The sequence below is a fragment of the Chlamydotis macqueenii genome, chromosome 9, assembly GCF_036417535.1.
Source record: "Chlamydotis macqueenii isolate bChlMac1 chromosome 9, bChlMac1.mat, whole genome shotgun sequence".
NCBI lineage: Eukaryota > Metazoa > Chordata > Aves > Otidiformes > Otididae > Chlamydotis > Chlamydotis macqueenii.
Window position 1 is genome coordinate 26,132,351 of NC_141564.1, and position 25,612 is coordinate 26,157,962.

Here is a 25,612-nt window from a genome sequence, read left to right on the forward strand (position 1 = left end):
TTTGCTAAATAGTCAGAGAACAGCAAAAAAAATCACACATAATTGCATTTATCTTGCAAAACATGAAGATACAAGCAAACAGTGAATTGTGTTGTGCTTCATGATTCATGATACATGAAGAAAAGACACCAACTGTGGTGTCTGCCTGGATTGTTTACGCGTTTGTATACACAGGTTGTTCAATTAAAAGGAATTCCCCGTCAGTGAGGTCACTGAAATATTACTCTAAAGCAATGGTGTTGCTTCTAATTGGCCTTTGCTTTTCGTTTGTCTTGGTTAGCGAACACAAACCCAGTATGTTTGCTGTATGATAACTGGAGGAAACTGCCCAGATTTGCGTTTGTACAGAGTATTTTTGTTTAGGAAAGTTTCATGGCTGCAGTCCACCCTCTTGTGTCACGCATAGTTGCATCACTCCTCTAATACAGCCAATAATTAAAACGCTTGTTTTCTCAGATGGAATAATTAGTCCTTCCAGATACCCTCCTACCTGTGGCATCCCAACTGGGGCAACAGCATCTCTCAGGTCAGCGGCTGTCTTTCCTCGTTCAGAGCCACTGGTTTTGGTTCATCTCTGCTGAATTCCTTCCCTCTGCACTTTTACGGCTGAGTTTAATTTTGCCCATCCAGGAACGTGGGAGTTCCATCTTTTACAATTGTAACTGTTGCTGAAACTCAACTGGAGCTTAAGGGCTCTGTTCCGTACGGGCGGAAAACTTCCAGTGGGAACTAAACGTCTTCAAGTGCAAAGAAGGGACTTACTTCTGTACACACTGAATTATCAGGAGAAGAAAAGAAATTTTAGTGCTTTCAGTTACAAAATTGTTCAATTTCAAGCTCAGATGTGAGTCTAGAAAAGTTTTAGTTCTAACTTTGGGTGAATTGGCGCTTTGCGTGAATCCCACAGTACATTAATGACGCTTGTAAAAGAAGTGATGCTTCTTTACGGACTCACAGGTGAGACCAGGAAGAGGTTTGCACAAAGAACGTGGCTGGAAAATGGCTGGAGCCGAACAGCTTGCTAATCGGTTTAGGGTCGTTCATCGGCAAGCGTCTTTTCCTTTGCAACCGGCCCTTGTGCTTTATATACAGAACAAAACAAGACAGAAAGTCACCGTGTCCGTGGGACCAGAGGTGGTCTGAACCTTGCCCTTAGCCCTGCGCTGGTTGTACGGAGGGCTCAGAGCTGCCTTCGAGGAGAAGCCAACGATTCTTCAAGCAGAGCAAATGCTCTGGGGTAGGATGCCGAAGTGTGGCTGGCCGAGCAGTGCAGAGGCGCTGCTCCGAAGGATGAAGATCCCTTTGGGATCATTACAAGCTGTTCGACTAGAAGTTGTCTGAACCTGCAATTAATTATGTTAGGTACGTGGCTCAGAGGAGACGTTGCAAGACCTAACGGTGTCTTGGGGTGAATTTTCTGGATCCGGCAAGAGCACGATGTGGTCCAGCCTGACCCGTATACCCTTTTTCTGCCATCCTTGAGGTGACCTGCTTATCTTCCAAAATTACAAGGCTCAGATTTAAATGGGAGAAAAAGCAGCAGGCCAGAGAACCAGTTCCTCTTGGAAACCAAATCCGAAGAGACCTCAAGGACTTCCAGGGGTTTGCAAAAGGAGCCGTGCTGCATCGCAGTAGGCAGATGTTTTCCATATGTTGTTCAAGCGAAACTGAAATACATTGAGGCAGGCATGTACAGCGATGTGGAGTTACGTATTTTGGTATGAGCCTGGGCTTCAGATTGAATTATGTGCGGACATCTTAAGAAAATGTGTGAGAGAGGGTTTTGCATATCTTTGTCTGCAGTTGACTCTCGCTGGCTCCGTTCTGTTCCTGGAAACGGTATCCTTAACTGTTTGTGTTCAAATTCACTGTCACGTGTGTTTAGTTCTCTTAATGACCAACTATTCTTTCCATATGCTGCTCATTTAATTTGAAAGCCTGAATCTCAACAAAGGAGAAATATCGCTTTTATGTGTTTGCTAGCCTTTTTTTTTCTTTTTTTTTTTCTTTTTTTTGGACCATGCTTAGTTTGATCTAGGACTCAACGGAGTATTACCTAAATCTGAGAGCTCATTAAGCAGCCTTTTCATTATATTGTGCTTGAGAATGAAAATTATAAAATTATAATGAATAGGATTTTCTTTTTTTTTTTTTTTTTACACCTATGATGTTATACCTGCATTCTATTTAGATTATTTATTGGGCTTCTTAGCCCAGTATGTATTTTTCTACAGCACGTTTTATGCCTCCCTGGTTTTGTCCTGAGGATTCTTAAACACTGGTGTGCGCTGATTTTCTAGAGCCCTCTCCAGCTGCAGGCTGTCGACCGACAGTGAGTGACCAGCCTCTCCTTTGCTCTCTTCTCAGGGAACTGGATGCTGCTGCGCGTCCTGCCCGCTCTGTACGAGAAGCAGCCGCAGCCCATAAACCTCCGTCTGCGGGAGCTGGTGGCGCTGATGGCTCAGCTGGACCAAGCCGAACAACACCACCTCCTCAGGCTCTTCCAGATCGTGGCTCGGAAAAAGGAACTAGGGGTAAAACAGCGTTTGGAAAATCGTCCTGCTAAATGCTCCTCCTTTTGGAGGAGTTTGTTTTAGATGACTTGGCAAGGTCTGTCTGCTAGCGGCTCGCCGAACAGTGAGGAGTCCCATAACACGCATGACAGTGCTTTCCTACGTGAATTCCCCATGAATTCTTTAATTCCAGTCCAAATTCTCCATCTAATCCTAAAGAGAACATAACAATGACTCTGCTGGACCAAAAAGTTTGTGTTAAACCAGAAGTGGTTTCAACTTTTTTGGCTCTTCCTCTGTCGGCTGAGTGTGAATTCCCATAAGTATGTTTCTGTTAGAATATATGAACTGTATTAAATTACATATAAAGGAAAATTAAAATGAGTTAGGAATTTATTAGAAGTGAGCTTCGGGTTAATTATCTAAAGCAAAATAGATCACGCTTTGAAAATTGCATGTCGTTGGCAGCACCCAGCGCGTTAGGATGAGGCACAAAGCTACCTGCTTTGTGAATTCATGGAATTGATAAAATCTTTGGAAAAGAAGCATCAACAGCAGTTAGTATCTTCCCCCAGGCAGCCAAGGAAACTTGCTTTATATTATTATTATTACTATTATTATTGTTTATTACTTCTAACAATTTATTCACCCACCTGCAGTATATTGCCAGAGCGATAGGTATTGACCTGCTAAAGCCGATAATCCTCCAGAAAATAACCGAAGAACAGGTGGCTTTATGCCTCGTTTCTGTGTTGAAATGTATTTTACACAGACGCAATTTTTACTGAATCAGAGGTGTGTTAGCATACATCTGTGTTTATAGAAAAAATAATAATTTGATCAGCTGTTGTATCCACTGTATCCTGTTTGTAAGAAGTTTTTAAGGTCTACACCCTCAGCCTTTTGAAAACTGTGTTGTTACAAGAAATGACAGCTAACCTACAGCATTTTTTTTCTGCAATGAGGATCGTGCCTCTTATTTTTTCCTCTGTTCCAGCTATTAACCTTGTCTTGTTATTTAGCTTCCAGGGGAAACCAAAAATTCCTACTCATGCTTTGATTTATTGTATTATCGAGGAAGGCCATGTCCTATGTTGTTTTAATTAAAAAACTATAGGACTGGCCCAGAGCAAGGAAATATTTGTTAGGGGCTTTTTGGGGGCTTTTTTTAACAATTGGACATTTCCTCACTTATATATGCATAGCTGCGATATTTCCAGGCTGCAGCTTTCCCTTGTTCCATATGTTGAGCTGAACTCCCATTGACCTCAGCATCGCTCCGTGCAAAGGTCAGCAAGGGTGGAAAACTGTTTTACTAAATCCGAGTCTCGTGTTTTGTTTTTATAAAGTAATGTACAGTACTTTTTTGTTTAGATGTGTTCACAATTAAAAAAATATTCACAATTGCCTTCTCTTTGATTTTTTTTAATAGGTGCTGAATGAGTGTATTCCATTTCTACTTGGACGCTTGAGAGACCCCCACCACAGCGACATTGTTCTAAACATACTGGTAGAAATATCCAGCTATGAACCAATGGCCTTGGCCACTTTTCTTCCCATGCTGAAAGAAATCGGCGAGAGTTTTCCAAGTTTGATTGGGCAAACGGCAAAGATCTTTGGAGCCGTTGGACATATCGATGAGGTAAGTTTAAAAACAAAAAAAAAAGTGGGTTGGTTGGTTTGGAGGTTGGATTGTTTGGGTTTTTTTTTTTCCTAAATCTTGTATAAAGTAATACATCTAAGTATTCATAGAATCATAGAATGGCTAGGGTTGGAAGGGACCTTCAAAGGTGATCTAGTCCAACCCCCCTGCAAGCAGCGGCGACATCTTCGACTAGATCATTCCTTTCCATGTGAGTAACCAGACTGCCCTACCAGAACATGTTCCTGGTCATACGACAGATCTAGACTGTCATGCCACCAGTACGGCTAGGAGAGCAACCATCACAAAAATCAGACATGGTATGTTAGTGAGTGAGGCTGCCCTTTGATCCTCTAACCAAGGAACAGTCACAGAGTAAAGGGTCTCCGCACAAAGAGGATAGTGGGGAAAAAAAAGACACTTTCTAGAAGAGATTAATGAGCATAAAAAAAATCAATATTTAAATTTTCATAACTGTAAAGATAAATACAAAATTATTGTTATTCTTTATTTACTGTGTATCTGGTCTATGCACATACATATTCTGTTTATATGAATTGTCTTTTTACGGAATGGCTGCAATTCCTATTTGACAAAAGCACGTAATTGTCATTATTCAGGGGTTTAGCTAAGTTAGGCTGCAATGTCCCTGTATGTGAAATTAAAGACAGAGGAATAGAAAAAAAATATTTTGCGTGCCCTTTATGTGATATCGTATTTTAGATGCATATCGCCTTCAGGAATGTTGTAATCATGTAGTGAAATATTAATTTCTTCCTATAGTGTAATCCAGGTATTTTGGCTTTGTAGCGTCGTTAATGGGATACTTCTGACAAATGTCTTTATAATGAAAATACTCAGCAATGATGCTGGGCTCAAGCCTCATCACAGTGACATCTTCACAGTTAACTTGGTTTGGGACCTGGCCCAATGGGAACATTGTGCCTAAAATGGATTTACGCTGACAAACTCCCCAAAATTCTGCGAGTTTCACGGCAGAGTAACCAATTTGCACTGAAGTTTTTGCTTTAGTCATAACCGTGCGGTCTGGGCGTGGGAGCGATGTTCACATGATGCCATGAAGAGACACAAACACACGATGGGTACAAAAACCATGGGGCAGCTCTCAGGTTCCAGAGCCCTTTGCTCTCCCTAAAGTCCCAGCTCCGGAGATCCCCATGTCCCCAGTAGTGAGGGATGCTGCTCATGGAGATCCGATGTCAGTCCTGTCCCACTGCAGCTGGGAAATGCCTTAGACCCCAAGGAGATCCGTCTTACCCTGCTGCTGTCCCCAGCACAGCCTAAGGAGGAGATGACCACCACGAGCTCGTAGACTACCTGATAGCTCAAGACCGTGGGTGTCCTGAGGACACCAAACTGGCTAGACTTACTTGTGACACATGATCTTTAATGAGATTTTCTTTTTCTTCCCAGGTGTGAGCTTATGTGTCTGTCACCACTGTTAATAGATGGTTTCCTTACACCTCAAATCGTGGTTCTGTAAAGGCAAAACTAATGTTTTGGTGAATTCAAAGAGTTTCTGGTAAACTCTGGCCCCTGACCAAAGTCAGTCCCTTAAATCTCAGGGAGCGGGCGTTGTTAAGGGGTTGGGCTCTGCGCCCTGTGCCGCAGCTTGCCGGCAGCTGTCAGTGTGTTCGGGCAACGGCTCTGCTCGATGACGATAGACCAGTGGTGCAACGTGAAGCGTATCGCTTATCCCGGTGTAGGCACATCGGGCAAACCCATCGCGATGGGTGTCTGATGGCTGCGGTTCGGCACAGGAAGACACTACGTTTGCTGTTTCTGCTGATCTTGAGCTTCGTATTCATTTAAAATGCAATTTGTCTTGCAAGAATCAAAAGCAGATTTGGGTTGGCTTTGTAAATCTTATTTCTGGGAGGGGGAGAGGCCAAAATCCCATTGAAGGCTGTGAGCCAGATGAAGCTTATTGTTCCCTCCTTGTTTACGTCCACCGCCCCAGCAAAATTCACCTTTATAAGAGCTGCAGCTGACCTCGCTTACTTCTGTGTTTATTGCTTAAGAGTCAACATCTCCCAGAAGCTTTACAGCTTGTACCCTGCTAATCCTCAAAGGAGCACAGCTGGGATCAAAATTTAAGGATTTCATTTTAGCGTGTTGAACCAGCTCTTCCCATGTGAGTGCCTCCGAGGCCCCTTTTCTGTGTGCTGCTCCTTAAAAGGGACTGAATTTATTTTGCCTGTTGTTGTTGTTATTTTATAACAATACCCAGAATAACAAGGAACCACTGGGCACGTTGCGTTTAATATATTGTTGGAAATGACAGTAAACTTGACAAAGCAATGATTTGCAGAACATTTTCTCCTTATATTTTTTTAATCTGTTGGTTTGGGCGGATACACAGAGCTACCAAGCGTTACTCAGGCAGCGTGGGCCAGCCTGCATTGAATAATCTCCAGTCTCTCTCTTGTAAGTGTTGAGTAACTGGCATTGTGTCCCGTGTCATGCGTCTTATTTTACTAAGGCACTCCAAGCTGCTGACTCAGCAGCAGACCGCTCCAGCCCGCTCTGCCATGGTGAGCGCTGCGTGTTTGCAGAGATGGCACGCTTTGCATCTGCTTGTAGTGGGCTCTTCTAGTCATGTCCAGGAGACCTTGCACAAGATACTCAAAAATATTGATGAAAGCAACGTGGAAAGGCTGGCAGAGGTGAACTTTCCAACGTGAGATGAATGGCTCCTCTCCTCTCATGTTTTTTAAAAACTATCTGTTATGGAAGATCTGCCCTGATTGAAAAGTGTAAGTTGTTCCCAGCACTCTGGTGACTTGATTTTGTTTCTGCAACCACCTTTGAGACGTATTGGTCTGTGAGGCTCCTGACATGAGTGCCAGGCTTGCACAACGCTGTTGCTCAGACGCAGGTTATGCACATTGAAACCTCACCTCTGGATCTTCTCTGGAGGTTGTCCTCACTCTGTCCTGTCTCCTCTGGGCTGGGCAGAGGAGCCAGGGTAGCAGAAGGAAGCTTTCAACGCTCTGCCTCAAGCCAGGGAGAACGTCTTGGTGTGAAAGCCAAGGCAAGCTCTCCAGGTGAGGAGAGGTCCAAGCACAACCCACAGGAACTTAGGGCCATCCTGAGGACCAAGTAGGTCTTGGGCACTGCCTGCAGTGCCACAGCTGTCCTTCACAGACATTATAACTGGTGGTCTTTCTCTCACCTCCTACTTGTGACTTTTGTCTCTTTACCCTAAGGTTTTTTAATTTTATTTCAGGGACTTTGAGTGCTTTGTGGCCCATGATTTTGGGACGTATGAGGAGCGACTTTGGTGGGACATTTGTGAGTCCACAATTGCTGGGGTTGCAGCAGACCAGACATGGTGACCGAAGGGTCCTTGAGTGTTTTGTGGATCTCTCCTACTCCTCCTTTTTGTAAAGCTTTTGTTTGCTTTACTCTGGCAGTTCCTTTTGCAGATTTTGCCCCCACCCTATCGTGAGCCAAGAGACAGGTTGTGTCTCTGGATGCTCCCATGCAGATCAGGCAAGGGGGGGGGAAAAAAGAAAAAGCCTTTTTGAAGGCCCTGTGGATTTCACTGATGTATGGGGCATCGCTCCCTGCAAGGCAATCAGCCTGTGATAAAATAAGCAGAAATACATGTGGCACCATAAAAGCTGGACAGATCTTAAAGGCTCAGCAGATAACAATGAGCGCGCCCGCAAGAAGGAATTAAAATCGTACTCTGATCTAAGTGTCGCTGCTAAGCTACAAGCATTATTGAAACCAGTTAATTTCTTTAGCTCGGGTCCAAGCAGAAACGTGTAAGCAGCAAAATGGTCCCTGCAGACACACGCACGCTCACGAGGGCCTTGCCTCGCAGCTCACCGTGGCAGTGCCTTCCTGAAAACCTCTGCGGTCACTTCTCCCCTCCTTCCTTTTCCTGTAACGGAGCCGTGCCGCAGATCTGCTGCTAGCCTTCACAGACGTGAATCAGCAGCAGCATCCCCTCCCCGGCCAAGCAAAACAAGCGGGAAATGAAACGGCAACGGTAACGTTGGAATTTTGTTCGCTGATGTTTTATTTCGCTGGGAGGTTTGCTTGGGGAACAGAGGTGGCGAGGACGGAGGCTTGGCCCTTTATAGTATGGACTACAGATGTGAACAGAAAATCCTTTCTGCTGGCTTCTCAAAGCCACCGCTTGTGCTTTCCCTGAGCCGCGTCTCCGGCGTGGCGGGTCAGCCTGACCCCTGGAGAGACGAGGGGTTTGGCTGGAAGCAGATCCCTTCATTTTGAAGGTTGCCCCTCGTTTATGCCCACCACTTCTGTTGATGTCAGCGACAGTCTCGTGGGTGACGCTGAAATCAGAACTTGTCCCTTAACCCTAACTTTGTGCCAAGCAACACACCCTCTTGGGGCACAGGTCAGTAAGACATTCTAGTATTTTTTGCACACTAATTGTATGGTTTTTAACCAACTGGAAATCAGAGTTACTTCTGAAAGCCTTGTGATCTCTTCTTGTAATCTCCTGAGCCTGATTTTGAGATAAAGGAAAATGCTTTGCCACACCTCATTGCTTGTATTTTACATCTTCACCTACTGGCAGATGTAAAACGCCATAAAATGTGAGGGATGCTTATGAAAAAAATACGCAAACACATAAAATAACTGTTGTTAAAATAACAACAGACTATGTATATCCAAATAGGCTTTCTGGAAATTTTGGGATAAAAATTGTGGCGGGGATAATGACTGCTTTCATGTCAAGCTATTTTGCCGTGATTTTGTTGTGTGTAACAGTCACATATTCTATTACTCAGTGGAGTTTATTGTTCTTTTACCTCACTCCAGGCGAGTAGCAGCATTTCGGCATGGCTGGAGCTGCTCCAGCTGGATCAAAGTGACACGAAAACGGTCAAAACCTCTCTTCCAGTTACGTCTGCTGCACAGTTTGTTTAGGAAACAAAAATGTGTTTTAAATGTTAATTGAGCCTGTGTTTATCTCTTGGAGGGGGGTATCGTCTTCCAAATAAACCGGTGAATATGTCCCAAAAAGTCAACCTCCTTCAAGCCACTGAGAAAAAAGCTCATTCCGTCACAGCATCCCAGCCCATCCCAGGATGCAGCTGTGGTTTCTCCCCATATGGCTGAAGGGAAGCAATTTGTCCGAGACGCTGTTCTCGTTTATCTCTGTCATGACACAGTGCAGCAGATCCTCTTTTGCTTAAAAGAAGTTGACTTTTTCTTCAAAAGATGTCTCGCTTGTGATGGTCGGGCTGTCTTCTGCCAAAGTCCCCATGTGTTTTTATGGCCCAGCTGTTCTTGAAATTAAACTTTCTGCAATTTTTTCTCTCCTGTTATGTGGTGCCAGAAGAGAAGAGGTAATAATGGCATTGCCCTGCCGTTTGGAGGATGAGTATGGTACAGGACTTCCCCCCTTTTTCTGCTCGCCTTTGGGAAGAAGAGAATTTTACATTTTCCTAAAGTGCTTTCGCTTGTGTTTTAGCACACGTTCTAAAAGCAAAATATCTCCCCATTTCTGTAACAATCTGCAGAGGACCAAGTGGGTTTCGCTTGGTGGATCCATACGCGGTGACCTCGGTGAAGGATCCGATGTGAGCTCCCAAGTTAATTGCTGCTTTCTCTGCTGCTTTTCCCACTTCAACATTTTTAGGACTGTGGAACCTAATACACTTGGAATGATTATAACAAAGCCGAACAACCCTAACTTATTTCTTCACCTTTGGGGTTTCTGTTTTTGTATGTGAGTTTGCACACATACGTACAGAAATAGTTGGAGCTGGAATTGTGCGCCCTTGCCAATCAGAAATGATAAAGTATCTATGCTAGAAAATATTTGCATGTTTAATATTATGATCTGAAACACTGCCTTTAATCCTGATTTGTGGGGGATGTGATGTTGGTGATAAGTCGTCGAGATCACAGCCCCCTGATAAATTGGCTCGCAAAACGTTGGCTGCGGAGGGCATATCAGACTTCAGTGCGTTGGCAGTGATCGATACGGCTGCCAGACAGTGCCGTGTCGCGTGTGATGAGATCTTAAAACAAAATCTCATTTTACACTTCTCCTTGTTGCAGTGCTAGTCACGGGTCTAAGCTGAGCGGTGCTCCTAAGTGAATTGCTATGAAAGGAGAGAACCTCTGTGATTTACGAGGTGCTTCAACCTCTTGCCAAGGAAAAAATCCAGAAATTAGCTCATTAATAGGAGGCTGTAACAAAGACAGCAAACAGCAGTCAGTGGAGGGTTGTGCAGTGCCACAAACCAGCGCAGACCTGAGCCACAGGGCCTGTTGAGCAGAGGTCCGCCGGCAGCTTAGAACGTGTTTGTGTCCGTGCTAACGCCTCCGCAAGCTCAACCTGCAACTGGCCGCGTACGGACACAAGGAAAAAGACCCTGCGGGAGAAGACCCCGTGAACTGGAGCAGCGTGCATGAGCGCAAAAGAGTTTGCTGCCACAAACAGCACAGGATAAAGCAAAAAAAGGGCACAGAAATGGGATACAGGGAGGTGAAGTAGCTTGGCCAGCCTCATAGGGCTCTTCAAAGATGGAAGGGGAGATAGGTCTGCTGCTGGTGCTCTGATGGCTGAGCCGGGCTGATCTACCACCCTAGCGCAAGGCAGGGTCCTTCGAAGAGGCCTTAGGGACTCTGTCCATAGGTTTGAGGAGGAGACAAGGTGTCCTGAAGTTAGGCTGGGTTAGGTTTGTTCCAAGAGTAATAAATGTAACGTCAATAGTATGCAGAAATAAACTCTGCATTCAAAGCAGTTGCCTTCTTGTTAGTTATCACGGGGCAGTCGCTATTCCCCAGTGACAATGTTTTCATCAGCAGCGTGCACACAGACCTCCCCTGCACAAGCAAACAATGCATTAATTTGTTTTTTATCTCCTCACATTCTCTAGGAGCGAGCCAGAACATGCCTGGTCTATCTGGTGAACCAGCTGGCCAACATGGAGCACTCCTTTCACCACATTCTTCTGCTGGAAATTAAGAGTCTCACCGACACCTTCTCGCGCATCTTGGGCACCCAGAGCAGGGACATCTACCGCATGAGCAACAGCTTCACTGCCATAGCCAAGCTCCTCGGCCGACAGCTGGAGAACGACAACGCGTCCGCAGCCAGGTAAAGCCAGGTTTTATATGATCAAGCCGCAGCCATCTGCGTGGCTGTGTGAGGCAGAATGAATTTATATTAAATATATCCAAGTTGTGATTAACGAGCAGTCAGCTGAAAGTAAGATGTACTGCAGTTCCTGTAAGTTGCTACGTTTCCATTTTCAAGTCAACCTTGATGTCCCTCTTGTATCGCTCTGGTATTTACTCACTCAGCCACTGGATTGTGTAATTTATGGGGTCAGGTAAGCGTAAAAAGCACTTCTACCGGTCTATAAGCTATCTTGAGGTATGCGTTTCAAATGCAAGCACGAGGGTGATGACACTGAAGCAGAAATCTGTGATTAAATGGTTGCAGTAAGAGCTGTAGGTGCACTGCAGACACCAGCGTCACGCTGCCAGGCAGGACGACCTCTGAACACCACCCAACAGAAATTGCGTCATTTGGCACTGCAGAATAAAGAAGCTGTTCAAGTTTTAGCACTTAAAGAACAGGAAGAAAGCCATGTCTCAGATAAGTAGACTTAAGGCAATCTAAAAAGCTTCAGTTAAAAATAAATCGGTGAAGTCAGGCTGTGCAATTATCGTTGAGTTTATTCTAGAAGATAACCACCGAAGCTGATGGGAACAATGACTGGCATGGCTCCCTGATAAAGGCTTGCTTAAAAAGTCTGGAAAAAAGTTTCTCAAGCTTGTATAAAAAGATGTTCTGCTCATTCAGCTTCTTTTAAATAAATGTGTATCCTAAGGTTGAAGCATTTGGAGCATTGCTGCATTCATCATAGTAAGAATATAAGTGTTATTTAAATATATGGTGGTAGTCACTTTTAATTAGGGAGAGACTTATAATTAGTGTTGTGTATACTGAGAAAGGTCAAGAGGGCACAGAAGAATAGTAATTTTGTGCTAAAATTTAACACAGATGTCAGAAAACTCATAACCGCGAAGGATACCCTTGGAGACAGGCTTGTGGAGCTGGAGCCAAAACATTGAGGTCATTCGAGAAACAATTAGTTGGTATCCTGGAGAGAGGTAGAAATGAAAACGGAGAGGAGCTCGGATACAGCCCTCATTTTACAGCAAGGCTGTAAGAAATGTCCAAACTTCACCTGGTGGCAGAAACCCCTGCTGAAACCGAGCCCGCAGCACTCGTTTTATGAGAAGTTTAGTTGAAGATGGTGAAAGAGCCCAAGCGGAGATAGCGAAGCGAGCGTGAAATGACATACGTGTCTTACAGACTTAGCGAGGGGGACCAGAAGGATGTTCTGTTCTGGAAACTGCAGTGAAGTGCCTTCGCTTATGGCAGAAAAATTACTTTATTTGCTAAAATGTGGTGATATCCCTGTTCCTTACCTGGTGCACCTAACATTTATCGCTAGAGCTGGTGAAAAACGAGAAAAAGTTTTCACTAAAATGTTGTTGCTGTGTTTTTCCATTTCTTTCAAGATTTCCCCTTTGTTAAGGACTTGCTTTGCTGAGGAGTGGAAGCTGCTTCTTTCTGCATGAGCATGGTTATAGATACAAAATCTCCACTGTTTGAGTGGAGAGTCTGGGGGAGGAGAAAGCAGGAAATGATAATATTTTTCAGTGGATTTTTCAGAAAAACGCTCTTATTTTGGAAAAAAAAAAAACTCTACTGATTATACTGAGCATGAAAGGCAAAGGCTTTGGTTGTTCACTGAAGTTGTGTGTGGTTCCGAGTGACAAGTTTGAACACAGCCATGCATATAAGCAACTGAAGATTTCACGCTGTGTTCAGAGTATGAAAGTTGCCGGGGGCCCAGACTCTGGAGGGCAACGTGGAGGGGCAGATGATGAGAGTGGGGCTGCGGGGGAGCTGCTCGGACTTTATTCCGGTTTAAGGAAGGGCAAAGTTTGGCCTTAGGTCTACAGCGGAAGGAACTTCACATAGATATTCCTCTGCAGTTTGTTTTGTTATTACTGGTTTTTAACATTTCTGTGGATGAATTGCTGCTTTTATGAGGCAGGATGATCCCTGGGGTAGAGCTGCACTCGCCACGAGGCGGGCGTGAGCGTAGCTGGGAGCCAGGGGAAGGAAAACCTGCTCCTGGTGCTCTTCTGGGGAAGGAGCCACGTCCGGGGACGTGTCTGCGGCAGCAGGGTCTGCCCTGCACAGAGCTGTCTCGGGCCGGTGGCAGGGCCTGGACCCTTTCACACAAACCTTTCTGAAATTATTTCTTATACTCCATCTGCTGCTTGATTTTTATATTTTTTTCCTACTTCATCTGTCTTATTCTCTGTGACTCTGGTTCCCTGTACACTTGCAGCTGCCATCATCTTATTCTCTCACCATGCGTATGAGAGATCAGAGTGAAACACTGATTTTTCACCATTACAATTTTTAGCTATTCTTTGTGTTTACATTTCAGACCTGAATCCAACATAGTATCAGCTAGATTGGACAAGGACAAGTATGGCGCAACAATTAAGGCTCTCTGCTGATTGAGGCAGAGTTTATTCTGGCCTGTGTTACTGTAGGTGGGTCCGGTCCAGACATCGACACGGAAACACCCTCCGAGCTCCAGAACTGCTGCAGCGACTGAACTGCCGTGTTTTTCAAAGAGCAGCAATCCAGAGTATTTGTGCTGTGAAAGGGAAACGGGTTTTTTAAAATGTGTGGCTGGATTGCAACCATTCCTTCCAGAATCATATGTTTACACAAGAAGAAACTGATTTCTTCAGAGCGATGGCTGGCTTGGCGTTGTTTGACACGGGGAGTTTTGCATGCAGGTAGTGGAGAGTGTGATTAAAACCATGCCGTGCTCTGCTGCTCCTTGCTGTCACAAAATTGCAAGATATTCAGTCGCAGAGGGGCTTTTTGAAAACACGTACTGAGTTTTAATGGACTGATCAAGTCTAGAAGTATAGCGTGGACAATCAAAAGATGGCAAGAAAGGAAAGACAAAAAGATAATTTAATGATGCTTCCAAGCTCTCGTTCAGGGTAAGAACTGAGCATAACGAGCTGTACCAGTGGTACTGGTTTTAGTGTGGTGCCTGGATGAAATTATCCTTTCTCCTTAAAGGAGAGGATAGGTCTAGCACGTGGCATCATTGAGCATTCCTTTACCATCCGTTCGCCTTTCATTTTCTACATCATTTGTCCTTCTTTAAATCAGCATTTGCAGTGCTAAAGAGAGCTGTAATAGCATCTAAGACTTTCCCATGTCGATCAGGGATGATGATGTGGTTTAATTCAGCGCAGGTACCAAGGAGCCTGCCTGCGTGGAGCATCCATTCCCCTTGCCGCTCCGCATACTGCAGGCCCCTGGAAGCAGCAGCCCTGCAGACAGGCCGGGCAGTCTGTGTGTTATCTGGCTGATGGTGTCTCCATGATCCCTTCCTCGCAGTATTTGGAAGCTCTTCGTGAGCTTCCCAAACCGTGAGCTGGAGGTTTTGAGATCGCCATCGCTATCCACTACTTGCCTTCTTCAAACCTGTGCATCCGTCATATTTGAGGCGATGATTATGTCTGTACATTGACGAAGCAGAAGGACCCGGACTTGATCCGTTCATCTTGTCGCCGTCCACGCATTGCTGAAGCCCTAGAAGCAATCCCATCTCAAGTGTATTTATAGCTATTTCTGTTTGCATACGCTCTTTTTCCCATTTTAAGCACCTGACTGGTGATGTTGGTAATGGCGCTGGTGGTCTGGAGAAATGCTCTTCAAGTTAACGTATGGCTCTTCACTTGCTGACCTGCAGATTTACATCTCTTTCTAGAGAGAATTTGAAAGCCGTGAAACGACGAGTAGCATAGCGCTGTCTTTGCAAGGCAGGTCTTTATGATTTCTCGATAGGTTTGTGCATCCTTTTCCTCTGGAAAACAGGCTGAGCGTTGGTGTAAGCTGATCCTGCTCCAGCAACCTCAGCAATGTACTGAACGTCTCTTGCCAAGATTTCAAACAATAGTTTATTTTGCTCTTGCTGGAAGGAGAGGCCAGCAGGAAGGCCTGCCAGGCGTCCCGTTGGGCGTGGGGTGGAGGCTTCATTGAACGTTTTGCTTGGGGTATGTGCTTTTGGCGTCCCGGGAAGGGATGTGAGCACAAAGTGGGTAGACGGGAGAGCTAGTGGTCCCTGGGGGCACGCCTGGGGCTGAGCACCCTGAAATCCCGGCTGCCCGCAGGATCAAACCCAAGGTGGTGGCTTGAGGAGCACCAGGTAGCGATGAGCCCTGCGTGCGTTCGCTCACCGCTGCTTTGCGTGTGGCAAATAGGATTTGTTGATGTGTTTCTTTAGCAGAAGCATTTTCTTGTATTTCCTTCAAAAAACCATCAGAGCTCAAGGGGAGAATGCTGGCCAAAAAGGTGCTGTTACAAAAGGCCAGTTTTATTTCCAAGCCATCGAGGCTTGCTGCTTTGGGGCTGTCGTTCACAAACCCCACCAGCGCATCAGTCCCCAGTCTGTGGCCAGAGGGCTTTAGATGTATTTACCGACGTCACAGACGTTTTTCTTAGCTCTCACAATGGGAACAGTGAGGAGAGTTACGTTGGAGTGGCAGCTTTCTGATAAATAAACTCATGTCCCACATCTCCAGAAAGATTTGTTAGTAAAAGTCGTACCAAAGTTCTTTATTTCAGAAGAATAATTTTTTTTTTTTCAAAGCGTTCTGCAGTGCTAATATATTATGAGATCTTGCCTAAATTAAAAACAAAACAGGGCAAAACTTGCCAGCTCCCCTGAGAGGTATCCTGAACTGCCGTTATCAAAACAAATGAAAAAGTGCATTTTGTGATGCAGTGTTCACGGTTGGCTGTTTGTTTGTTTTTTTTTTTAACATGCTTTGTTTCCATGATTGGTAATTTGCAGCGTTTGGGAGTTTTTAATAGGCTTCCCAGCTGCGAGCGTGACTTGGTGAGACTCTGCTGCTCTGAAAGTGCTGCGCTAGAACTCTCATTTGTGGCTTTCCAGGTCCATATCTTACAGATTTAGCTATTCAGATGTTTGCTCATCAGAGAGGAAAAAAAAAAAAAACAAACACCCAAAAAAACCACCCCCATGGTCAGAAGCAAATCGAGCTTGGTTTAGAGCTGTAGGTAGAGTTTTAAAAGTAAATACTGTTAAACACACTGTAATCTGCTAAGAGATTTCTGATCATCTTTGTACTGCCCTCATGATTTTTTGGTGCAGTTACTCCACGGCTGCAGGAGGAAGAAGGGAACATAGAAATCCCCTGAAGAAGAGGGGAGGGAGCCTGTTTCTGTCTGTCTGCTGCGTTTTAAAAGATATTTTTCTTATGCAGCGTACAATATTTCAGTAGGAACTGCATGTACTTTTGTCAAACCTTTAAAACCACAGGCTTCTGTAAACTCTGCAATTAGCTCGACTTTGGGTTTATGAAAATAATGTCATAAGTTGCTGTTTAGCAAGCTTGAGAGAATGGTTTAAGTTCAGCTGAAAAACTTTTTGCTGCGGGACTCCCAGCAAGAGTTGGGGTTTGCTTATGCGGATACAGCACACGCAGTTTCTAATCCGGTGTTGTCGGAGATGTTCAATATTCCTGATCCGTCTGACAGAGACATTGATCTAGAAGATGTTTCTGAAAATGATGAATCAACCTCTAAGAGAATCTCTGCTGAAACGTAATTATTTTTCCGGATACATGATACGGGTCACGAGCAGAAATGCAGCATCAGCATCGCTATGAGCACAGTGTGCCAGAGTTAAATCTCTGCTTTCTGCTTCTCTAGGACGGAAGACGATACTGCAACAGAATCCCCTGTACCGCTGGATGATTTAAAATCAGTTATGAATGGAAATGAAGAAGATGAAAAGCTTCAAGTTAAAATACAGGCTTTTGAAGAGAAAATAAATGTCGACAGCAGTACTCCTGGCTCAGCGCGGAGATACAGTTTAGGCCAGGTTTCTAAAGAAGAAAGGAAGGATATGAGATTTAACAGGTACGGCTCTGTAAAATGCGAGTGGGTTTCATGAATATCAGTTTTGTAATAAAACTTGATCCAAACGCTGAGAATTTGGTCCGCCTTCATGATGCCTATGGGCATCGTAAGTCTAATTTTAACCAAGTCTCATATCTATGAATTCAAAGCCTGGATAAAATCTGTCTAAATTATTTATTTAATCTCTTCTGTGCCCTAAACCAGCACAAGCGATAGGAAAATATTTGCATACAGATATTACTAGAAAGGAAGATACAGAGCCCTCTCTTGGGTATTATTGCAAACAATACCTATCAAATGTTTGCATCAAATTTTGCCCGTGCGCTGTGTGAGATGAGCGCGACTCTCCAGGGACCCTGGGTGAGATAAGGGCTCCGAGAGCGACATGCACCCGCCGTGTCCTTAGACTGCTTGTGCACCACAGAGGTTTTCTCTTCCTACTCCGGTATTTGCCCTTGCAGCCACTTCATCATCATCATCATAGAATGGTTTGGGTGGGAAGGGACCTTTCCAGGTCACCCAGTCCAACCCCCCTGAAGCAAGGAGCAGGGACATCTCCAACCAGATCAGGTTGCTCAGAGCCCCGGCCAACCTGGCCTGGGATGTTTCCAGGGATGGGGCATCCACAGTTTCTCTGGGCAACCTGGGCCAGTGTCTCACCGCCCTCACAAGGAAGAATTTCTTCCTTATATCTCATCTAAACCTGCCCTCTTCCAGTTTAAAGCCTCTACCCTTCTTAGTCTTACGAAGGCTTAACTTCATCCTCAGCATAAAGGGGCAACGAAGAACTGGCGGCTGAGCCTTGCTCCAGTGAAATGGCTGCTGGATGGCATTTTTATGATGTGATCAATAACGCAGCAACTCCAGCGCTGGGGTTATAGGTTTCCTGCGGATAGGTTGACTGCCTCCGTCCATGGCACACAGATGTTGTGATATACGGATGTTATTTCGTTTCATTTACTTATGAAAGCTGTGGCTTGAGTTTTGCTTTTGAAATACATATTTATCGAATGATACTTGCCTCTGGCGAAGTCAGCCCCACGCTCAGCTCTCTGAACCAGCTGCAGAGGTAGCTCAGAAAAGCACATTTGGGTCATTTTTGTGTCTTACCTCTATTCAAAAACATTTTTCCTTTCCTTAATCTCCTTCCAGGTCCAAAAGCCTCGCTTTGCACGCAGTCCGCATGAAGGGGGTGAACTCAGAGAGCGGACAAGATGAGGAGAACGGGGAGATAACCGCTGGTATTTCCTTCACTGAGATCTACATTAGCCAAGAAAATGACCAACTGCCTTTTAGTGTTGATACTGAAGCGATGCAACTGGGAAACTCTTTGGTTTCACACCAAAGCATCGATTACACGGAATCAGCAGATTTGCCGGAATCTGCTAAAGGAAAGGCCCTGGAAGGGAGCACAGAGGCAGTGACGAGCCCCATGGAATACCAGGACAAGCTCTACTTGCACTTGAAGGAGAACCTGGGTAAAGTGAAAGCATATGTCACGGAGATGGGGAGGAAAATTCCTGTCCCCGATCAGTGCGTTATTGAAGGTAAGGGGTTCGAGCCTTTCCGATTCTGAGAACTTTACCTCTACAGTGAACGTCAGCACGAGGTTCAAGTAGATGGGCAGCAAAGACCCTCTAGCGCAGAGCTCGTGGATGGGGAGGAACATTGTAAACCAATGTCATTCACAAATTGCAGTGTTTTGAAATCTTGCAGGACTGTTGTTGTTGTCCTTTGGGGGCATAGCGCAGCCCCCAGCCTCCCGTGAAGGTCAGTGTGGGAATTGCCTTCTGGCTGTCATATAGGGAACGAACCCTGCGTTCTCTGGGAAAGGGCACGACCTGTCCCACCGAGCTGAAGAGCTGTGGCTGTTGGCTTGGGCTGTCAGTACCTCTGGGCACGTCTGCCAGGCAAGGGGAGCATGCCTTTCTCCTTCTGCCCATCACCCAGCTCCAGGCTATGAGTTACGGAGCTCTTAAAGGTCAGGGAGAGCTGAGTGCCACGGGTCGGACTTGGCCACGGAGGTGTATGAGTAAGCAGATGTTAATACTTAAGCCTTCTTCTTGGCCTGCTGGGTTGGTCTAGAGCAGATCTGGGTGTCCTTCCTCATTAATATGACGTTGTTAAATCAGTTGACTTACGCCAGAAATGCGGCAGGTCAGGACCCTCAGGTCGGCGCATTCCAGCCTGGACACAGAGCTCCTGGAAGGCGCAACAGAATGAGATCCCCAGTGCTTCGCGTTGGGTTGGATCCGATCTCCCCCCCTCCCTGTGGGTGTCTAGTGTTGTCTGCTTTCATCAAGGGTGGGTATTTGTTTTCAAGCGCAAGAAAGCCGGTTTTGTGAGACTGCGGGGGAGATGGGCGATACGCTGCAAGATGGGTCTTTGATGCTCCTCTTTGAAGTAAATTCTTTCGGTTGGGTTGGGAGTTTTTTGCTTCTACTGAAAAAATGTGAATTTGTGTGCGTCTGACCACTTGCTGGTGGTCACGAGCAATTTACACCTCGACCCTTCACAGGCCACGTTGATTCCAAAGAATAGCTGACTCAATAAATTAAATTCATTTGTGGTCGCTTAAAATGTCATCTTCTAATACTATGTAACTTCAGTTCCACCAAATATCTTGTCAACTTTTGTTGATAAAATATTTGTTTACTTTCTCGGTGGTCAAGAAGTTGAAAAGCAGTTTCCACCCATAAAAGGGATATAGCCATCTTTAAAAAGCTTATTTCTGAAGAATTTCCTAAATATCTTAAATTCCACGTTTCCTATTTGCAATAGTTATTTGGTAGAATTGATGATGAATTTTTAGTTTCATAATATTACAGTGGAAACAGGAGAGTGAACAATCTGGCCTTTGACATGCTGAATGCTCTGACCTTGCATTAATCAAATACAGTAAGTTGAATATTTTAAACTCAGTTTCCTTTCTGAAGTACCTCTTATGGTCTGTTCGAAGCATGTGCCTACTTCTAAATTCATGCAAAGTATTGTAATTTCCTGAAAATCCTGAACTGGCGTTCTTAGGGAAATTCTTTGAGCAGGGACACGTGTGCAGGAGATTGATGTGACTCATGCTGAAGACATTGAAGAAATAAAGCCTGGCTCATTACACAGGGGACAGCTTCGTTAGTATTTCAGATATTCCGTAAACCACTCCGTCAAAAACCCCGCAGTTGTTGGACTTCGGTGATTCCCGCACACTACAAAGGCCCATTCAAATGCCTCTGGTTTGCTTTTCAAATAAGATGTTTCAAACATAGTTAGAAAATGTTAGAAAATATTAATATACATAGCGGGGTAATTTTATGTTGGGTGTGAAGGAGTTTGAACTGGAAATTTAATATGTAAATCAAGGAAAATATTAAAAGATAGGCACTTCAGAGCATTCTCCCCTGAAACGGAGTACTTGAAGGAAGAAGGGGTGTAAAATACCCCTTTGTTAGGGCCACGCCTTTCCTGGGCTTTCAAGTGGCAGCTCACACACAGCTCAACCAAGCATTAATGTCAGCTACAAGAATTTCTGAGGACCGATGGGCCCAATCCTGTTCACTCCACTGAAACAATTCAAACCCTTGCTTGCATCTCTCAGAATCGCAATGTCTGACCCGTGGGCACGGTGACCACGGTGAATTCCTTACTGCTTAAAACCGGACTGGGCGGCATCCCCGAAAGGACGCTGCGACGACGTAGCGGTGAGGGCAGAAGACGCGTGCGTGCCTTTGGATACACCCGGAATTGGCACGCATGGCCCCTGCCGCGTCTGGGAGCGCTCGTACCGACAGCGGCGGGAATGAAAGCAAGAGGCTGCCGGAGGTTTTCCGGATACGGAGTCACAGAGGGCATTCAGCTCAGCAGCGGACAAAAAAGCAAATGGACAAGAGAAGAATTATTAAGACAAAGATACCTCGTGGTGCCATCATTATGCCATTGTCTGCAATAACTGGAGCCTGAATCCTGAAGGACCAAGCGGACCTGTCTTAGATGTCCTAGCTTACCAGGATTCACATCCCTGCCTTACCTTAAGCAATCTGAGGCATTCTTTTATGTCATGTTCATCGCTGTAATCCTCTTAATCCTGTGGATCTTTTCCTTAAAAATTAAAAAAAAAAAGCCACCACGTTTGTCAGGTGCTTCAGCTTTCATGGAGCAAAGCAAAGTAGTTTTCATTAGCACATGTTTTTCCAGATGGTTTGTGATCTCATATCTCATCGGTACCTCCAGGGTCTTGCAGATGGCAGCGGCCCAGACTCATGCATCTATGATTTCCCGAATACTCCCGAGCTTGGTTATTGCTTCTCAGCGTACGCTGGGCAGGATTTCCGCTGCCTCGGTGTGACTGGGGTCCCAGTATCATCACAAGAGCCCACGTTCAAGATCCCCGCGTGGCATCCACGGTTTCTCCGCTGGCTGCAGTAGGTGCTCTCAGAAAGGTCCTTCAGCCTTTTGGCTTTTCTCGGTCTCACGTGCCCATGTGGGGCGATGGGGCTGGCCATGGTTTGAGCGGGTCGCTTTGAAAGGCTTAGGGGAAAGGTGACATTCCTGTTTTACCTGGTTTAGCCCCAGTTACCCCCTCCACGCAGCACAGGCTCGACCTGCTCCAACCTTGCTGGGTCTCACCTTGAACCCTGTGTGTTGGACAATTTTTGACTTCTTCTTCTTGTTTCCCAGACGCATAGGGATGGCGGGTCAACCACACAGCGATGTGTACCCTGCCTGGGGGGTGGCTGGTGTCAGGTGGTTCCCAGACACAAGCCCGTACGGCTACTGGATTTGGTTATAACGTGAGGGCAGGTCCTTGTTTTCCACCCCGGTTCTTTTGATAACTGGGATTAAAATGCCACCATAAATGCCTACAGCTCAGAGCGCTGAGTGTCGAGTGAGCTGTCGGAAAGAAAGCGTTTGATAATAGATGTGCGTAGAGGATGCTGAGGGATTTGCACATCTCCAGCCTGCCTGGCCTCCTTTTGGAAAGGATAAAGCCCAGGGAGATGTAGTGCATCATTCAGTCCTCGGCGACACAAGCCGTGTTCAAAACACAATGCCGGCCGATGAAAAATATCATAATCGTTTCGTAGCAGTAAGTCACTCCTGGCTCCTGGGTGCCCTACAAGAAGAAATACAAACAGCAAACATTTTATGGGATTAATGACAGAACTGGAAAGGGAGGAGGCGGCAGGGGAAACAGGTTGCAGTGTGCTGGCCCTAAATCTGGTGGTTGTTATGTTTTATGCTTTACTGGGAGATAATTGGTACCATATGATGGCGTAGATGGAAAAGCTCATTGCTCCCCTGCAGTGCTCGCCCCTGCACCGGTCTGATGAATTCCAGCATTCCATAAGCCAAGCGTTGATGTGGAACAGATGGACCTCTGCTCCTTCACCGGGACCTCAAAGTCGCATAGGCTCAGGCCAGCGTTTCCAGAGATCAGCTCTGCTGCTGCTAGCCCAAAAAAAAAGAAATTATTAGTTGGCATTTTATTCTCCAGGACCGGTATTTCAAATGCATCCCAAATGCGAGGGCTGGCAGTGAGAATGGAAGTGCTAACTCGCAGGATGGCCATCGTGCTCATGGCGATCTGCGTCGTCAGGCCGCCGAGAAACTCCCAGCGCAACGGGGAGCGTAACGGGAAGATGATCACGCTCAGAACCTGCTGCCCTCACATACTTGATAATAGCGCATCTTGGGCGTTTTACACCGAATCTGGAAGCATCAGTTGAAATGGGCTGGGCTCCAGATGCGCTTTGCCTGGTAGCCAGGAGATTCCCGGTGGGAAGGTGTCGCTATCCTGGATGGGAAGCCAAACCAGAGGATTCGGACTTCTGAGCTTCTGGGTTGAACCAGGACGGCCCTAACGGTTCCTCCGGAGGTGCCTGTGCCGCCGCGCGGGCAGGGTGAGCCGGTGGCCCTCTGCCAGGCCGCGGCTGCTGGGCAAGGGGCGGCTGAGGGACGCGGTGGGCGTGGAGGAGCCAGGCAGCGGCAGGCGTGGGACGTTGTCCCAGGACCCCCCTCTCCTGCGCGCGCCTTATGGGCTCTTTGCGTTTCAGCCATCGATGCGGGCAGCGGAAAGGTGAATAAGCCTTTGCTTCTTAAGATGGGACAACGTGGCAGAAATATTTTACTGCTGTACCTTCCCAAATGACGTAGGCTTCTCATTGCCCCGATGGTAGGGGGAAGGAAGATGGCGGGGTTTATAACGTTTCAGCTAAGCTGTGTGTTCTGAAACGTGGCTTTTCCCACTGGGATTTGCACTCCGTGCCGCGAGTGCGCTGCCGTAGCTGTCCAGACCCCACTGCGGCTCTGCCTCCTCCGTTAATTTTTGTGTGACTTACTGGAAGTGAAATCTGCTGGACTGAGTTATGGCATGCGTGCAAAGCTAGTAGTGTTAAAAAATATATAAACCAGCATTTATTGAAGCTGATTGCTTTAAAAATTACTCTTTCCTCCTATAAACATATTTATTGTTTGCATGCTTATTTGTAATCCAGACTGAAGAGATCAGGCAAAGGAAACTGAGGAAGCTGAAAAAGGCTTAAAAGGGAAATTTTAGAAGTTCTATACATTTCTTATTCTCTGTTTTCAAGCTTATGGGTGGGTTTGATTCTATTTGGGAAATTTATGAGCACACTTTTACTCCTATTAACAGATTTTATTTACTAGTAAAGGCTTACCAATATAAACCAAATAATGCATTAATTGTTCCCAGAACCAGCGACTCTCCACCTACTCGCCTGTGTCCCTCCTGGTTTAGCCCAGCATGTTAAACTGGAGTAAACAACAATTAACAGCTCTACTGGCATTCTTCTGTTTGGGTTTTGTTCATTTTCCCCAGGCACAACCACTCAGTAGTGAACTTTAAAATTGCAAAATATATTCTCTTGTTTCCTGCAGGAGAAACAAATTGTTGCTTATTCTCCTGCTAGAAGTTTGAGACTTGCCAACAGACATGACCAGACATGTTTCTTGACTGGAGGAGCGTTTCCTTGGGATCTTGATCGGTCTCTGCCGTCCGGGGCACTTGGTGTCTATGTGGGGCTGTTTTGTGCCTTGCAGTGCCTTTCCCATGTTGTTCATGTTTTAAAATCCTTTCCTTGTGGACTTGGACTCTCCTTCTAAGCCAAGCCAAAGCCAAGGTGAGGATGGAGGAGAACTCATCCCTCTTCATGGAGAAGATGTGCCCAACACCATGGTGAAGACATACCTGGCGTCATATTGTCTTGTCCCTCCTATCCCTTTCCTCCTCGTGCCGTATCTTTTGACATGTTGCCATGTACAAGAGACTTTCCTGGTCCAAGCAAAACGATCGTATCCATCATCCAGCTCCAAGAGCTAGCACTCTTAAGTAGTCCTAAGACAAGTCTGTCCCTGGGCTCTTTTCTTTTCTTTTTGTTTTTCCAGGGTCAAAGCTGCTATAAGCCTGTGCAGTAGCGAAGCGCCATTAGAGTCCCAAGTCTCCTGGCTGAAACGGTGTTTCCATAAATCATAATTTAGGTCAGATGGGACAGGTTACTCAGTGAAATAGGAGTTGGCATAAACACCCTGCTTCAAATTTGCTTTCCATGTTTAGAAGCAACGGTAGGTTTTAAAGTACAAAACTGGCTCTGGAGTCTGTACATGTGTAGCTTAAATGTGACCAACATAATAGGCTTCATGTCCTCAGGGAAATTAGGCCATTTTTGCCTTCCTCTCTCCCTTACATACTTTTGACCAATTATTTTAAAGAGTTGCAGATCCATCTTTGCCGTAATTCGGACTGCATTGCTTCAAATCACATCAAAAGGACCTTTAAGTCGACACGGGATTACCAGCGCTCGCCCAGACTCTCCGTGTGCCCACGGAGCTGTTGCAGAGCAGGGAGGTTTTGTTGACAGGACTCTCTGCTGTGTCGTATCTTACCGATATCCTGAAAGTTTCCTGGGGCTAAATTAATCTTTCCTTACCAGGCGAAGTCAGGCTGAGCGGTTACGTGTTTTCACACGTGGAATTACACAGAGATCCAGGGAAAAAAGTTGTCTCCACCTTCATAGGCCGACTGGTTTCTTTTCACCTTCAAAGCTTTTTCACTAAGTGAAGCCTGCAAGTGATTTATTTTTGTTCTTGCTAGCAGAAGTTTTTCTTTGCTTCCCTCTCCTAGCTCAACCTACAGACCTGATCCCTGCTCGCTCATCAGATTCCCCTTGTCAGCCGCTGCGCATTGCCACGGGCAAACACAGGGGGTTCTTCTCCCTAGAAACGACAGCTTCAAGCTTCAGGGGTGTGAACTGGTCTTGCTGTGTCGTATTATCTCTGCTTCGACTCCTCTGAAATCCGTTGGGCTTACACAAGGTTGATGTTTTGTTCACAGTGTTCAAGTGTAACTTCAGTGAAGGACTGGGAAAAGCATGCAACACAGCTCACCTAAAGGTCAGCCAATTTGTGTACGTGTCTTTTAGG

The 25,612-nt window shown here is 45.7% G+C and overlaps 1 protein-coding gene across 1 annotated transcript in view; it reads left to right on the forward strand.

Moving 5' to 3' along the window:
- Nucleotides 1–25,612, forward strand: part of VEPH1 (ventricular zone expressed PH domain containing 1) — a 77,711-nt gene that overhangs the window by 27,066 nt on the left and 25,033 nt on the right. The window contains exons 7-11 of the mRNA XM_010128982.2: nt 2,368–2,534; nt 3,946–4,155; nt 11,049–11,269; nt 16,970–17,179; nt 18,332–18,726. Coding sequence (XP_010127284.2) covers nt 2,368–2,534; nt 3,946–4,155; nt 11,049–11,269; nt 16,970–17,179; nt 18,332–18,726 — 1,203 coding nt within the window. The remainder of the gene's footprint in view (nt 1–2,367; nt 2,535–3,945; nt 4,156–11,048; nt 11,270–16,969; nt 17,180–18,331; nt 18,727–25,612) is intronic.